The 17,329-nt window shown below is 45.0% G+C and overlaps 1 protein-coding gene across 1 annotated transcript; it reads left to right on the top strand.

Moving 5' to 3' along the window:
* Positions 1–4,489: 4,489 nt before the first annotated feature.
* LOC311118707 (uncharacterized protein) lies at positions 4,490–9,748 on the top strand (the record flags this gene model as incomplete). Its single annotated transcript, XM_084193495.1, has 10 exons — positions 4,490–4,577; positions 4,664–5,124; positions 5,300–5,662; positions 5,808–5,998; positions 6,090–6,426; positions 6,583–7,207; positions 7,320–7,508; positions 7,956–8,422; positions 8,525–9,407; positions 9,687–9,748. The coding sequence occupies exons 3-10, from the start codon at positions 5,453–5,455 to the stop codon at positions 9,746–9,748; spliced, it is 2,964 nt and encodes a 987-aa protein (XP_084049621.1). The 5' UTR covers positions 4,490–4,577; positions 4,664–5,124; positions 5,300–5,452.
* Between the last annotated feature and the right edge of the window lie 7,581 nt (positions 9,749–17,329).

Here is a 17,329-nt window from a genome sequence, read left to right as displayed (position 1 = left end):
ACAAGTACTAATGTAGCCGATGTGAAACGTTGACGTCACCCGCTCTTGAGACCTTGAAGTAGTTGTTTCCCTTGCTCCGCAAGGACCGCAGCTTTTGTGGAACGACGGGTAACAATGCTCCGTGGGTGTGTTCAGAGGGTCCCTGGATTGAGCCCAGGTTGGGGCAAGGAGCGGGACGGAAGCAACACTGTTACGCTAATACAGCCATTACAGACAGACTTAAAAACAACACATCAATGAATTATTTAAAAAAAAAACGATGTACTGTAACTTCCTGTCCTCTCCATCAAGGGGCTGAAGACGTAAGTACTGATACAGCCATTACAGACACAACAATAGACGGACAAATTTACAACAACACATCATCAACTAACTGTAACCAGGGATGGAATTGAAGGATTTTGGGCACTGGGCAGCCTGGCTAGTAGACTGCGATTTTCTACTAGCCTGGATGACATTCAGGTCCAGAATTTGGGCCATGCGTTGTTCGAAAATAAAAAGAAACACTGGCCTAGTGGGCTAGTTTGGCACATTTTCGACTAGCCCGGTCTGAAAAGTACTATCTTTATTTCCATCCCTGACTGTTACCCACCCTCTCCTCTCCTAGCTGAACCAGAGGCTGAAGACTGCGAAGAGACCGATGGATGGGGCTGAGCAGGAGATAGAGCGACTGTAAAACTCGTAAGAGGAAGTTACAGAGAGATCTGGATGAACAGATGGGAGATCAACGACCAGGTCCTCAGCCAGCTCAACGCCCTGCGCTCAGAGATGAGGTGAGTTGAATGCAACAATGTGTGGGGTATCTATCTTTCCAGCCCGGTCTCATAGACTAGATGTAAGATAGTAAATGTATATCCGAGACACTCAAATGAGTATGGTATGGTGACATAAGGGGACCGAGTGGCGCAGCGGTCTAAGGCACTGCATCGCAGTGCTAGAGGCGTCACTACAGACCCGGGTTCGATCCCCGTCTTTATCACAACCGGCCGTGATTGGGGAGTCCCATAGGGGCGGTGCACAATTGGGCCCAGCGTCATCCGGGTTAGGGGAGGGTTTGGCCGGGGTAGAGCCGTCGTTGTAAATAAGAATTTGTTCTTAACTGACTTGCCTAGTTAAATAAAGGTTAAAATAAATAAATAAGACAGAAGGTAACTTAAGGCAAAAACGAAAGGAGTGTGGTTGGATGGGTAAGCGTATAACGCGAACGTCTAGCAACCCAAAGGTTGCGCGTTCGAATCTCATCATGGACAACTTTAGCTACTTTGCTAATAATTTAGATAGCATGTTAGCTAACCCTTACACCTTACTCCTAAACTTAACCCTAACCTTAACCCCTAGCCTAGCTAACATTAGCATTAGCCACCTAGCTACCTAGCTGATGTTAGCCACAACAAATTAGAATTCGTAACATTTCATACGTTTTGCAAATATGCCACATATTGTACCTTTTTGTAAATTCGTAACATATTGCCGGTTTTACAAATTCGTAACATATCATATGAAATGGATTGTGGACATTCACCAATGTAATACATACCATATGAAACGTAACATATGATACTAAATGGAGTGTCTCGTAATTACGACCAGAATAATACTAAATGCTCTGAGACCAGGGTGATGTTTTAATTTTTGACTTCAGTTTTTGTACCGGGCGTTATTGTCGTTTTATAATGCTTCTGGTCTTTTCCTTTTTCAGGCATAAGCAACAGAAATCGGCTCCTGAGGATCCTGAAGGATGATGATGCGGTCTATGAGGATGACATCAACTCTGACTGACTTCCTTACTTCTAGTCCCGTGTAGCTCAGTTGGAAGAGCCTGGCGCTTGCAAGGCCAGGGTTGTGGGTTCGTTTCCCACGGGGGGGCCAGTATGAAAAATTTATGCACTCACTAACTGTAAGTCGCTCTAGATAAGAGCATCTGCTAAATGACTAAAATGTAAATGTTGTGACAAATTTGGTACACATGTTGCAAACAGTGTCAAGACTCAACATATGCAAGAACATTCATATCGACCACACGGTGGCGCTATAATAACATACTATGCCATTTAGCAGAAGTTTTCAACTTTTATCCAAAGCGACTTACAGTCATGTGTGCATACATTTTTACATATGGGTGGTCCCGGGGATCGAACCCACTACCCTGGCGTTACAAGCGCCATGCTCTACCAATTGAGCTACAGAGGACCACAGGCACACGTTCATATCTCTTGATCTGTTTGACTCAAAGTGCTGAAATTTGGGCAAGCTATGTACATGCATGCATTGGACATGCGACTGAAATGTTGCAGGTAATGAGAGCGCTTGGCATGAAGCGCTAGTCTACACCCATTCAGCATGTCTCATTGATCTCTATTGTTCATACCCATGGCAATAGCTTTCACTCTGGCAACTCAAATAGCTTCATGGTTTCCAGGGCTGAGAGTGAGACCAGGGGGGTAAAAGAGGCATTTTGGGCTAAAATGTGTTAAATAGCAATTGGAAGTTCTGGATGAAACTGGTGAAAGGAAAATGACATTAGAACATTTTAATACTTTCAAACGGTAACATCATTTAGTTATACTTTATGATTTTCCAACATGCTGATTCTACCGTTTCAGTGGATTACGTTTCTAATTGCTGCAAATATTTCTAAAAACATGTTGTTAGTGACAATGTGTTATTGTACTTACAAAACAACACACAGCAGCAGAGACAGTTGATCATCTGGCAGAAGTGTGCCTGTTACAATGGGGACATAGCGCCTCCTACTGGATGAAATCAGGAAACGTTTACAGTGCCTGGTATTCCCAGGCGGTCTCCCATCCAAGGACTAACTAGGCCCGACCCTGCTAAGCTTTATGAGTTTATGGTAAAGTATATAAAGTTATTGTCTTAAAAACAAGTAAATTGAACCAAACATAGCAGCATACCATTTTCATGAATTTTGCTAAAATGTACAATTGACAAACAGTTGTATTTTACATCTTTTTCTAACAGTAGAAATTCTTGAACCCCTAAACAGCAGAGCTGTTGCAAACACAAAAACCAGGAAGAGGGCGAACATTTCCCCACACCAATCAATAAATTCGAGCATCAAATAGACGAACTGGTCTTATCCCCAATTTATTTTTTTACAATGAAATCAGGGGAGAGCGCGAACGCAGTCCCCCACTACCAGAAATTATGCAATCGAGATTTCCACATTTGGGAAATTCGCGTCGAGTCTACAGTAGCGCAACGACTGTAGACAGTTACGCGTTCTGTTTGGTCTAGAGTCTACAGTCACTGTAGACTCTAGACCAATCAGAACGCGTAACTGTCTACAGTCGCTTGCGTCACTTGAAAAAAAATCTCATTAGCAGCCTCGCAAAAATCGCATTAGCCCCGTATTTGGACCCGACTTTCGCTCATTACTTTATTCGTATATCATTCATTGTCTTGGGATTTGGTGGAAGTTATCTGAGACCCTTGGAGACCTTAACCAACGTTTTTGTTTTGTGCGAATTGGTCTAGTTTTTCTCTTGATCGAGCCATTTCGGAGACCCACTGTTACGATCTTGCTGAGTTTACTGTCACTGTCAGTTTTGTATGTCAATGAAGATGGCGAGCCCAGTAATCCGCGTAATCAACCCAGATGCCCCTCCATATCGTCAGCAGGCCGTATTGGTGGCGACAAAAGAGGCCCGTTACTATCGGGAGAAAAGGATGCTCTTTCCCAAACCTCCACAGGAGCTGCGGAACCAGGCTACAGCCTTGGCTCATGCAGAGAAGCTCCTTCGAGCGGAGGGTATCCACACTCCTTCGCGTCAGCTGTGCCTGGGAAAGCTGGTGATACCATTTGGCCAGTATGAAAACGCATCTTTTCACTGGCTTGTGGAAAACGATGTGGGCTACTTGAAGTAGTAAGTATATTATATTTAATACCATTGGAGGCAATGCATTTATTATACAATTTTAATGGCATGCTTATAATAAATGGCAGTATACTTGACAAGCACAGATCAGAGGAGACCACTCAACATAGGGAGGGAGAGAGAGTGAACCAGGGAGTGAAAGACTACCTCAATGAATATGCAGAGAGTTTCCCACAAGTCTGCATTCTCCTGGAGGCCAACATCGACAGGTGTATTTACGGTCAGAGAGGGTTTGAGGAAAGCACCTTTCAGGAGATGTGGACTCTCTACAGCAAGTACCCCACCCAAAAGGACAGGCCAGAGCTATTCAGTGAGGAGGAGAAGGAGATAATAAAGAAAGCATACAGTTCTGTGAGGAGGTGGCTGCACACACCAGTGACCCACATCACAAGTGTGCAGATGAAGCGGTTCAGGAAATATATTGTTGACAAGGAGCAAGTAAGTTGTATGTAATGGGAAGAGCAGAATAGCATGGTAAATTATTTTCATATTAGAGATATTTTAATCACTAAATGTTTTTGTTTGCTTTTGATAATTAAAAGCTGGTACATCATAAAATCTATATAGTTACAATAAATTTTGTTGTCCAGCAACCGCAGGCAAGCACCTCCAAGTGTGATCCTTCATCATGGCCAGGGGACGACAGTGAACTGTTAGCTGCAAGCCAGGCTGTTGAAGGTAGGGGAGTTACAGAGTAAACAGACATGAAACCGTAAAAAATTTAAAAATTATACAAAACAACTTTGTTTGGAAAATTCCCACAGACACAATCAAACAGTTCGAGCCCCCTGTCCGGCCCAAGCAGCCCGAGCCCCCTGTCCGGCCCAAGAAGCCCGAGCCCCCTGTCCGGCCCAAGCAGCCCGAGCCCGCTGTCCGGCCCAAGAAGCCCGAGCCCGCTGTCCGGCCCAAGCAGCCCGAGCCCGCTGTCCGGCCCAAGAAGCCCGAGCCCGCTGTCCGGCCCAAGCAGCCCGAGCCGCCTGTCCGGCCCAAGAAGCTTGAACCCGCTGTCCGGCCCAAGAAGCTCGAACCCGCTGTCCGGCCCAAGAAGCTCGAGCCCCCTGTCCGGCCCAAGCAGACCGAGCCCGCTGTCCGGCCCAAACAGCCCGAGCCCCCTGTCCGGCCCAAACAGCCCGAGCCCCCTGGCCAACTCACAGAGTCCCCGTCCACAGCACAGGATCATGAGGGTCAGCCTTTTCCCACGGAATCACCTCTGAGTGACTCCCCTGTAAGTAAAATTCACATTATATGCAAACAATGTCAAGGAGAACAATTTGTTTAACATGTTGGTTTTTTTTTTTTTTTTTATTGGTTGTATGTTTTGACATTCATTTGTACTAACCAAAGTAATGTAAAATAATAAGTAATAACTAAGTGTGTTTTGTATGTGTTGTGTGTTGCAGGTGGAGCTAGAGGGTTGGGTGCGTCTGTGGGAAAACCCCAATGGCATCCCATCTGCAGACATTTCCTGGCTCAAAGACCACAATGAAAGAGGGCTGTTCACACCCGTTCAAATCTATAAGGACAAAAGTGGTCTGTTCAGGAGGCGACGGGTGATGAAATCGGACCGCATGTGGTTTTACCCAGAAGAACCTCCCGGCTACGTCAGGGGTGCCCCGCCAACTCCACAACAGTTTTTTCGGAGTCGTGTTTTTGTGTGGCGTCCTGTTGGAGTGTGGAGGTACTCCCTGAAGTGTCCTCGAGGGGATCAGTGTCTGGGTAGAGGACGGAACGTGCACCTCTACAAGTCTGGCTATCACCACCGGGTATAACTCACTTCACCTTTGTTAGAGTTTTTACATTAGTTTATTACTATGTATGTAAACATGCAAGACAAAAAAAGAGCACAGAAAGCCATATCCTGCTATTGGCCTTTTTTTTAATAAGATTTTCTCCCCATATGTACTTTAGGTACGTCACATCTGTGACGTGTCCACCTGGTACACCATGCTCACTGAGGTCCTGTGCTGTGGACCATGTACAAAAGCGGCCAGAAGCGGAGAAGGTGGCACAATGGGTCGGTGGCTTGCGTGGGATGCCGCTATTTTGTCCCAGCTTAGCGAGGCTCACCAAGCTATGTTCCCTGCCATCCTCACCAGCAAGTGAGTATACTGAACATAATGTGTGCGTTTGACAGACCTGGAAGTGTCACTCAAATCCACCTGAACATATTGATTGTGACTCTACTTATAGGCGTGGCGTGGATAGGACTGTTGTGCGCCTTCTGAGGGACCGGACGGAAGGGAACACCATGGTCAAGGTGTGGCGGCAGATACAGGAGAACCACGTTGAAGAGTACCTTCAGCGTAAGGACCTGTACACCACACTCCTCATGACTGTCGTGAAACCTGGAGGGATCGTTTCTGCACTAAGGCACACTTTCCAGGCTCCACCTCCTCCAAGAGAGCTCCCCTCCGCGCGGCTCCTGCGCCACGCCTTCCTGCTGGCGGAGGCCAACAACGTGCAGGATTACCGGAGCCAGATCCTCTCCACTTTTGGCACTGTGCTGAAAATGGATTCCACCAAGAAAGTATGTAAATCATGCAAAACATCTTGCAGTATTGTTTGGTTTTTTATTAAGTTTTAAATTGAACCCATTTTCACATTGTTGTAAAGTGATTAAGAAAAATCACATATCAATAAAATCTAACAGGTTATCTCATTATGCACACTTGACATGTTTTAGGTGGTGAAGAAGCTGTCTGGGGAGGGTGGAGGCTCAGCTGAGTGGTTCACCAGCATCGGAAACGAGCACTCCCAGATAGTTTCATTTGTGCTGACCTGTGAGGAGTCCACAGAGAAGCTGAAACCGATGTGCCTTGGGGTCATGGAGAGGTTCCGGCTGGCCAATCAACCAGTCCCAAAAATTATATACGTGGACCGTGGGTGTTGCCGTGCGCAGGGCCCAACAGCGCTGGGGATTTTGTTCCAGCCTTGGGTGGACAACGGGATGGTTGTGCGTCTGGACATCTTTCACTGGATCCACCGGTTTGATGCAGCCATACGCACAGAGTCCCACTCGAAGTATGCTGCATTCAAGTCTGCGCTAGCTGGGGGAGTGCTGGCCTATAACCGCTCAGACCTGGAGCTGCTCATCAAGGCCATGAGAGCCAAGGACCCGGCAACGCTGATGACTGTGTCAGATGAGGATATTGTCCGCCTCTACATTACCAGGGAGCACCTCAAACACCACGTGCGAAGGGTCACACTGGGAGCTCAGGAAACATTCCGGCTCATCCATCTGGCCATTGAGGAGCTGAAAGGTCCCGCAGGGCTGGACGAGAGCGGAGTGAGCCTTTTCAAAACACCTGGTATAAAAGACCTCATTCAAAAAAGTTATTACAACATTGATACGGATAGAGTTGCATACAAAGTGAACATAACTCACTGTATGCATGCATGTATGTATGTATGTATTTACAGAGGCCATTGATGAGATGTGGGCAGGCCAGCAGCGACACCTGGAGTGCATCCAGGATCCACCAGACATGAACATGTATAGGGTGGCGCGTACCACAACCATTAACAATGTGGACCTACCCTACTACAAATGTCTGCGTGGAAGCAACAGCCTGGAAGGATTCCACAAAGCTCTGCCGAACATGATTCCAGGTACACAGGTGTATTCTCTATACTTGTAACAAATTAAATATGTGACCCTGTCATTAAGCAATAATGACAGGAGAGGGGGTGCGATTGTACTGAATATATCACAGCTGTGATTTGGATATAGCTTTAATACAACCATTCTACAATTGCCATTTATTAGTTAACAGTAATAAGCCACAACAGATTATGATTTGTTTCTTTTTTTAATCATTTATTTTCCTCCGCCAACACAAAAAGATCTGCAACTGGACTTCGGACTTGACTTTTGCCAAGCAACACAAACAAAACATTTATTAGAACACCTGTAAAGCGGAGTGATACATGTAGTTAAAAGTCCCCGTGCAGTAACGCTCAATATAGGAACTCATGGAATGCCCATTGTCCAATCAAACTAATTAGTTGAAAAAGTGGAACTAACTGTTGTATAATACCTTCAATTTTGATTTTCAGGTCCCCACTGTGCAGCACGGCCCTATCAGGTTTACCTGATCAGTGGCATTGCACGGTGGAACTCTGACAGGAGCGGGGATGCCGTGTTTGGTGGCAAAGGACGGCACCACAGGACCTATTCGGCGCCGCTGATTGATCGCCTCAACGCTCGCTGTCAGCAGCTGTTCGGAGAGACTGTGGAGGAGAATTTCCGGGCCCCTGCTGATGTCTCTTCCAACGAGCTGCTCGGGTTGGAGTACCTGTTCAGCCAGAGCACGGGGGAATCTGGGCCCTTCTCTCTTCAGGACATTGTCAACGATGGACCTGGTCCAGAAGAGGAGGTGCTCCGACCTGGGCAGCCTGATCCAGATGACGCAGACGAGGCGTACCAGAGCGATGTGGAGGCACACGACCGTGCGCTGGATGCCGTCCTGCCCCACATCACACTCACCAGCGACGAAACCGCCACTGTTCACCCTCCGGCCTTTGTGAGTAGCCGTGTGTCTGCTAGAATGAAATACAATGCACCAGTTACTGAAAAAGACAACATATTTGAACTTACCACATTCATATGGCTTTTTCTTTTACAGGAGGATGCCTGCAGTCCAAACCCTCTTCCTGGCTTTCCTAAGTTGGAAATGTTCTGCTCTGTGCTGGTGGAGATTGGCCTGGCAGAAGAAAAGCTGTCACTCACCACCGAGCAGAGAAACCAGGTCCTTAAAGCCTGGAATGCCGTGGAGGAGCATGACAAGCAGCCACAAAAGTTCAACCAGTTGTACAGAACACACTGGGGCAACACCCTCTACTGCCGCACAAAAAGGGACGATCTTGTTGACGCTGCTCTGATACAGAGGGTAAAGATGGCCAAGCGCTACGCACCAGCGCAACAGGACATCAGTGCTCAGCACAACAGGCTGATGTACACGCTGGTGAAACTGTTGTGGTTGCGCTCACCTCAAGGCTCTCGCAACAGTCCTGAGAAGAGAACCCTCTTGAAGGCGTACGAGCGAGTCCAGCACCGGATTTTAGTGGAGGATCCAGTCCTGTGCAAAGCAGGCATTCCTCTACCCAAGATTAACAGCAAGACTGTGCAGGACTTTATCCGTCGCCAAGAGAGGCTCCTCAACTTGCACGCCACAAAACAGCCCTCCACCATCACTAAGACCACCTCCATCTCATCTGCAGACCTTCCACCAGCACCACATCAGCCTGCAGTCCTCCCTCCACCAGACTACCCCCTGATGGAATATGTGCCCACACCCAGCACAGCAGGGACCAAGTTGTTAAAGGGAAGGACAGATATGATGGCACCACTCTCCCGGCCTCAGCCACCGATGCCACATTTGCTACTGCCACCACCAGTGAGAAAACCCAACGCCCCCTCTACCATCACCAGACCTGTGCCCTCCCTCTCTGCATCTACAGCAACCCCAGGAATTGCTGGCCCCTCCACATGGCCCATAATGCCTGCTAGTGAGGCAAATCCAGGGATTGATGGTCCACCTAAATCAGTCCCTCCAACTCTGCCCAAAATGCCTACTACAATTGGCACAGCACACAGTAGTACTTCATTCTGGGCAAGAGCTACGCAATTCAAGCGGAAGCATAAGGAACACTCCTCAGAAGTAGGAGCCAAAGTGTCAAGGGTGCAAAATCTCCCTGTCTGTACACTCTGTGGCCAAACAACCCAGGGACATAAAAAATACAAAAAAAAGAGTTTCTGCCCTACAAATATGATGTCCCCATCAAAAGGTCTGGACAACAAAGTGTACAGCAGCTACGAACACTTCACCTCTGTTGTTGACAAGTTGTAGTAATATAAATATGTTGTAATAAATCTGTAAATATGGGACGGTTGCATTGTACATATGGTAAATAGGCTTTGATTTTATGACATTTTATATTGTCTAACTTATATTGTCTACACTGTAGTGCTGTGTTTTTTATAAGTGTTCCCCAATATACATGCACTTTATTCATTAAAGTGGTCAGTGCTACAGTAACAGTTGTGGAATATCAATTAATGAATTGAACAATGGGGTTATATTTGTATGTATCAAAACATAAAGACACAGATAAAGTAACTGAGGTAAGGAAATGTGCCAATAGCACAATGAAATCAGATCATTTTGCACATATTTTAGTAGAAAAGGTAAAGCCACAAAACAACATTAAATTCCTTGGGAAAAAACTAAATAGGAGGCATGGAAGCAGTTATTGCCATCTATCAGTTCAATCTGTCCTGAAGTTCAATTAATTCTGTTTAACTCACACACTGACAAACACCATATAATTACTTATCCCACGCTCCAAACTTCCAGCCAATCACGATCAGGGGCAATTGCACTACTCTACGGCGCATCCCCCCGGAAGGATGCGCCGTAGAGTAGTGCAATTGCCCCTGATCGTGATTGGCTGGAAGTTTGGAGCGTGGGATAAGTAATTATATGGTGTTTGTCAGTGTGTGAGTTAAACAGAATTAATTGAACTTCAGGACAGATTGAACTGATAGATGGCAATAACTGCTTCCATGCCTCCTATTTAGTTTTTTCCCAAGGAATTTAATGTTGTTTTGTGGCTTTACCTTTTCTACTAAAATATGTGCAAAATGATCTGATTTCATTGTGCTATTGGCACATTTCCTTACCTCAGTTACTTTATCTGTGTCTTTATGTTTTGATACATACAAATATAACCCCATTGTTCAATTCATTAATTGATATTCCACAACTGTTACTGTAGCACTGACCACTTTAATGAATAAAGTGCATGTATATTGGGGAACACTTATAAAAAACACAGCACTACAGTGTAGACAATATAAGTTAGACAATATAAAATGTCATAAAATCAAAGCCTATTTACCATATGTACAATGCAACCGTCCCATATTTACAGATTTATTACAACATATTTATATTACTACAACTTGTCAACAACAGAGGTGAAGTGTTCGTAGCTGCTGTACACTTTGTTGTCCAGACCTTTTGATGGGGACATCATATTTGTAGGGCAGAAACTCTTTTTTTTGTATTTTTTATGTCCCTGGGTTGTTTGGCCACAGAGTGTACAGACAGGGAGATTTTGCACCCTTGACACTTTGGCTCCTACTTCTGAGGAGTGTTCCTTATGCTTCCGCTTGAATTGCGTAGCTCTTGCCCAGAATGAAGTACTACTGTGTGCTGTGCCAATTGTAGTAGGCATTTTGGGCAGAGTTGGAGGGACTGATTTAGGTGGACCATCAATCCCTGGATTTGCCTCACTAGCAGGCATTATGGGCCATGTGGAGGGGCCAGCAATTCCTGGGGTTGCTGTAGATGCAGAGAGGGAGGGCACAGGTCTGGTGATGGTAGAGGGGGCGTTGGGTTTTCTCACTGGTGGTGGCAGTAGCAAATGTGGCATCGGTGGCTGAGGCCGGGAGAGTGGTGCCATCATATCTGTCCTTCCCTTTAACACCTTGGTCCCTGCTGTGCTGGGTGTGGGCACATATTCCATCAGGGGGTAGTCTGGTGGAGGGAGGACTGCAGGCTGATGTGGTGCTGGTGGAAGGTCTGCAGATGAGATGGAGGTGGTCTTAGTGATGGTGGAGGGCTGTTTTGTGGCGTGCAAGTTGAGGAGCCTCTCTTGGCGACGGATAAAGTCCTGCACAGTCTTGCTGTTAATCTTGGGTAGAGGAATGCCTGCTTTGCACAGGACTGGATCCTCCACTAAAATCCGGTGCTGGACTCGCTCGTACGCCTTCAAGAGGGTTCTCTTCTCAGGACTGTTGCGAGAGCCTTGAGGTGAGCGCAACCACAACAGTTTCACCAGCGTGTACATCAGCCTGTTGTGCTGAGCACTGATGTCCTGTTGCGCTGGTGCGTAGCGCTTGGCCATCTTTACCCTCTGTATCAGAGCAGCGTCAACAAGATCGTCCCTTTTTGTGCGGCAGTAGAGGGTGTTGCCCCAGTGTGTTCTGTACAACTGGTTGAACTTTTGTGGCTGCTTGTCATGCTCCTCCACGGCATTCCAGGCTTTAAGGACCTGGTTTCTCTGCTCGGTGGTGAGTGACAGCTTTTCTTCTGCCAGGCCAATCTCCACCAGCACAGAGCAGAACATTTCCAACTTAGGAAAGCCAGGAAGAGGGTTTGGACTGCAGGCATCCTTCTGTAAAAGAAAAAGCCATATGAATGTGGTAAGTTCAAATATGTTGTCTTTTTCAGTAACTGGTGCATTGTATTTCATTCTAGCAGACACACGGCTACTCACAAAGGCCGGAGGGTGAACAGTGGCGGTTTCGTCGCTGGTGAGTGTGATGTGGGGCAGGACGGCATCCAGCGCACGGTCGTGTGCCTCCACATCGCTCTGGTACGCCTCGTCTGCGTCATCTGGATCAGGCTGCCCAGGTCGGAGCACCTCCTCTTCTGGACCAGGTCCATCGTTGACAATGTCCTGAAGAGAGAAGGGCCCAGATTCCCCCGTGCTCTGGCTGAACAGGTACTCCAACCCGAGCAGCTCGTTGGAAGAGACATCAGCAGGGGCCCGGAAATTCTCCTCCACAGTCTCTCCGAACAGCTGCTGTTTACAGCGAGCGTTGAGGCGATCAATCAGCGGCGCCGAATAGGTCCTGTGGTGCCGTCCTTTGCCACCAAACACGGCATCCCCGCTCCTGTCAGAGTTCCACCGTGCAATGCCACTGATCAGGTAAACCTGATAGGGCCGTGCTGCACAGTGGGGACCTGAAAATCAAAATTGAAGGTATTATACAACAGTTAGTTCCACTTTTTCAACTAATTAGTTTGATTGGACAATGGGCATTCCATGAGTTCCTATATTGAGCGTTACTGCACGGGGACTTTTAACTACATGTATCACTCCGCTTTACAGGTGTTCTAATAAATGTTTTGTTTGTGTTGCTTGGCAAAAGTCAAGTCCGAAGTCCAGTTGCAGATCTTTTTGTGTTGGCGGAGGAAAATAAATGATTAAAAAAAGAAACAAATCATAATCTGTTGTGGCTTATTACTGTTAACTAATAAATGGCAATTGTAGAATGGTTGTATTAAAGCTATATCCAAATCACAGCTGTGATATATTCAGTACAATCGCACCCCCTCTCCTGTCAATATTGCACATATTTAATTTGTTACAAGTATAGAGAATACACCTGTGTACCTGGAATCATGTTCACTCCCTGGTTCACTCTCTCTCCCTCCCTATGTTGAGTGGTCTCCTCTGATCTGTGCTTGTCAAGTATACTGCCATTTATTATAAGCATGCCATTAAAATTGTATAATAAATGCATTGCCTCCAATGGTATTAAATATAATATACTTACTACTTCAAGTAGCCCACATCGTTTTCCACAAGCCAGTGAAAAGATGCGTTTTCATCAAGAGAAAAACTAGACCAATTCGCACAAAACAAAAACGTTGGTTAAGGTCTCCAAGGGTCTCAGATAACTTCCACCAAATCCCAAGACAATGAATGATATACGAATAAAGTAATGAGCGAAAGTCGGGTCCAAATACGGGGCTAATGCGATTTTTGCGAGGCTGCTAATGAGATTTTTTTTCAAGTGACGCAAGCGACTGTAGACAGTTACGCGTTCTGATTGGTCTAGAGTCTACAGTGACTATAGACTCTAGACCAAACAGAACGCGTAACTGTCTACAGTCGTCTACAGTCGTCTACAGTCGTTGCGCTACTGTAGACTCGACCTCTGCGAATTTCCCAAATGTGGAAATCTCGATTGCATAATTTCTGGTAGTGGGGGACTGCGTTCGCGCTCTCCCCTGATTTCATTGTAGAAAGTAAATCAAGGATAGAACTAGCACATCTTTCGAACACTGTTATTCTAGATTGGTGTACAGAAATGGTCAGACTCTCCCTGGTTTTAGCGTTTGTAGCAGCTCTGCTGTTTAGGGGTTCAAGAATCAACAGAGTCTGTCGATGCTGAATCCGATTCATGTGCTGTTTTCTAATGTAAGAAAAAGAAGTAAAATACAACTGTTTGTCAATTCTACATTTTAGCATAATTCATGAAAATGGTATGCTATTAATTATGGGGGAAGTGTAGACATAAAAATAAAAAGTTCTAAGTAATACCAGTTTGAAGTAACAGAACAACAGAACTTGTGTTATGGATGTGACGGAAATGGACAGGCATTTTGGGGAGAATAGACACATCAGCAAATATTTACATTACATTTTAGTCATTTAGCAGACGCTCGTATCCAGAGCGACTTACAGGAGCAATTAGGGTTAAGTGCCTTGCTCAAGGGCACATCGACATATTTTTCACCTAGTCCGCTCGGGGATTAGAACCAGCGATCTTTCGGTTACTAGCAAAACACTCTTAACCACTAAGCTACCTGCCGCCACAAACATCTTTGAATGTCAAAGTCTTAGGGTAAAATATTAATAGTCACTAAAATAAAGGCTTGGCAACACACAAAAACAACAATGATGAAAATATAGAAATTGTCATATAAACTTTAGAGAGGAAAATGTACCATTATGGATGTGACATTCTGCATTATGGATGTGCTCTGTGAAAAAAATGACTGTTTATATATTAAAGATTTCTTCACCAAACTTCATCGTAATACTTTTGTTGTCATCTGAAAATGCAGTGTACCTCAAAGAACCAAGAAATCACCGGTCATTTGAATAGTTATTGCATAGGCTATCAAAGTGCACTCGTGGGTCCCGTCTTAACCAACCATTAATGTACAAATGTACTAAAAAAATGCATCTACAATTCTTTATTTGAAAAACACTATTTTCATTGCGAATTAGAGTGCTGCATACCTCAACAATTATATAAATATTTGCACTTTCATAATAACGCTAAAGGAAAATTATGGATGTGACGTTCTGCGTTATGGATGTGACGTTCTGCGTCATGGATGTGACGTTCTGCGTTATGGATGTGACGTTCTGCGTTATGGATGTGACATTCTGCGTTATGGATGTGACGTTCTGCGTTATGGATGTGACATTCTGCGTCATGGATGTGACGTTCTGCGTTATGGATGTGATGTTCTGCGTTATGGATGTGATGTTCTGCATTATGGATGTGACAGGGTCCCAAAAGACAGACAGCAAATGATGACACTGCACTCCTTTTCAAATTTACGTTTTAGTAATTTCATTCTAGATCATTAATGACTGATGTTTTATTTAAAATATTTAAAATGTTATTATCAATCACCTACTGAGTAACAGAATAAACATACAAAAACTTAAATTCAATTCATGCTTTGTATTAATCTCACACCTTTTAATCTGCAGCACAGGCTCGATGCACGCGCATAATTTTTGTGACGTTGTCGGCCAACCCGTCTATACCACCGCGGAGTTTACTGTCTTTGATACCACTCTGGCTAAGCTAACAGGTTGCTAGATAGCTAGCAGTAACTGGCTTGCACACCCGCATTTTGAGTAGAAAAAAGTGGGGGTTGACTATCCAAATCATTCTCTAATGTTGTAAATGCCAGAATTAGTAATAAAGCTTTGAAGCAGTTTACCTTAGCTAGAAGTCTTCTCAACTTTATCAGCTGTGCTGTGGGGGACACTCTATTTAAGCCACTTCGATAAGAAGTTATTTTCACTAACCCTAACCCCTTTCCTAACCTTAACCTCAGTCTCCTAACCTGCTACGAAGAAGTTGCTTCGGTATTCGAAGTGGCATGAAAAGAGTGTTTCCCGTGCTGAGGCGTGCTAATATCAACAAAACACTCGTTTTGTGTCCCCTCTTTCGTCTAAAAGTGAGAACTGACTTTTCAGCGGACAGAAGGTGGGTGACGCTGACCAATCGGGAGTCTATCATGATACGGAAGGGGGAGCGGTAATGGTCAGTGCTATCCGGTATCCTTGGGAAAGCCCTACCCTAACCCCTACCCTAAACCCTAACCTTAACCCCTACTATTACCCTAATCTTAACCATAACTCTTACCTTAACCATTTTAAATGTAAACTTCATTGGGGGTAGGGACATCCCAAGGATCTCGGATAGCACAGACCGAGCTGTAATTAACCTTCCTAAGGAGGGTTTTGTCTAGAAGAGAAACCGCTTTTGTCGAAATTGACTTTTCGTAGCAGGTTTAGGCAGTGGTGTAGTGCTATTTTTGGGGGATAAATTAGTAAACGACGTCATTTCCTCAATTTATTTTTTATCTTTATTTAACTAGGCAAGTCAGTTAAGAACAAATTCTTATTTTCAATGACGGCCTACCCCGGACGACGCTGGGCCAATTATGCGCCGCCCTATGGGACTCCCAATCACGGCTGGATTGTGATACAGCCTGGAATCAAACCAGGGGGTCTGTAGTGACGCCTCTAGCGTTGAGATGCAGTGCCTTAGACCGCTGTGCCACTCGGGAGCCTCAATCAAGGTTTGTCCTGACTGATGTAGCCCCATTTAATCATCATTATAGAATATGAATATACATAAAGTACTTTGTATACCAGGGTTGGCTGGCCTTCTCTAGTCACTCGTAGGCTCAGTCACTGGTATACTTTTATTTACAAAGCCATTTTGGGTTTACTACCTTTTTATTTGGGCATTTTTATTGTTCAGAAATGTGGTGGGTACTCTCTTCGTTCACTGGACTTTATCCTGCTAACTGTTCCAAATGTCCGAACTGAATTTGGTAAAAGGTATTTTATGTACTCTGCGCCATCGTCTTGGAACACCTTACAAAATAATTTTAAACTGGAAGAACTTGTCCCGATTGGTGTTTTTAAATCTCTGATGAAGGATTTTGAGGCTGATTCACTGACCTGTCAATGTTTTTAATTTGCTGTTTTTGATATTGTTATACTCCTGTGAATTCATGAATGGTTTTTACTAGATTACTTGTAGTTTTTCATGTTGTCTGTCTGTAATTTTTTGTAATGACTTGGTGCTGCCTATCTTGGCCAGGACGCTCTTGAAAAAGAGATTTTAAATCTCAATGAGCCCTTCCTGGTTAAATAAAGGTTAAATAAATAATAAAAAAAATACATTAAGGCACCTACACAAAAACTTCATTACACATTCATAACACATTCATAACACATCCGTAAGCACTACAAAAGTATTACATGTCTGTTTCCCAGGGTCAGGTGGGCTATCTGGAACACCAACTGAATGAGGAGAGGAGCAGATCTCCTGATGGACAGAGGACCAAGGGAAACAACAGGCCAGTGCACACTCACTCACTCACTCACACTCACTCACTCACTCACTCACTCACTCACTCACTCACTCACTCACTCACTCACTCACACTCACTCACTCACTCACTCACTCACTCACTCACTCACTCACTCACACTCACTCACTCACTCACTCACTCACTCACTCACACTCACTCACTCACTCACTCACCCTCCTCCACCAATGGCAGACAGCCAAGCATATAATGTAAACT

This window comes from Coregonus lavaretus (genome assembly GCF_964263955.1).
Source record: "Coregonus lavaretus genome assembly, contig: HAP1_SCAFFOLD_1758, whole genome shotgun sequence".
In the NCBI taxonomy this organism is placed as follows: domain Eukaryota; kingdom Metazoa; phylum Chordata; class Actinopteri; order Salmoniformes; family Salmonidae; genus Coregonus; species Coregonus lavaretus.
The sequence above is the reverse complement of the archived record's forward strand: the minus strand, read 5'-3'. Positions and strand labels throughout refer to the sequence as shown.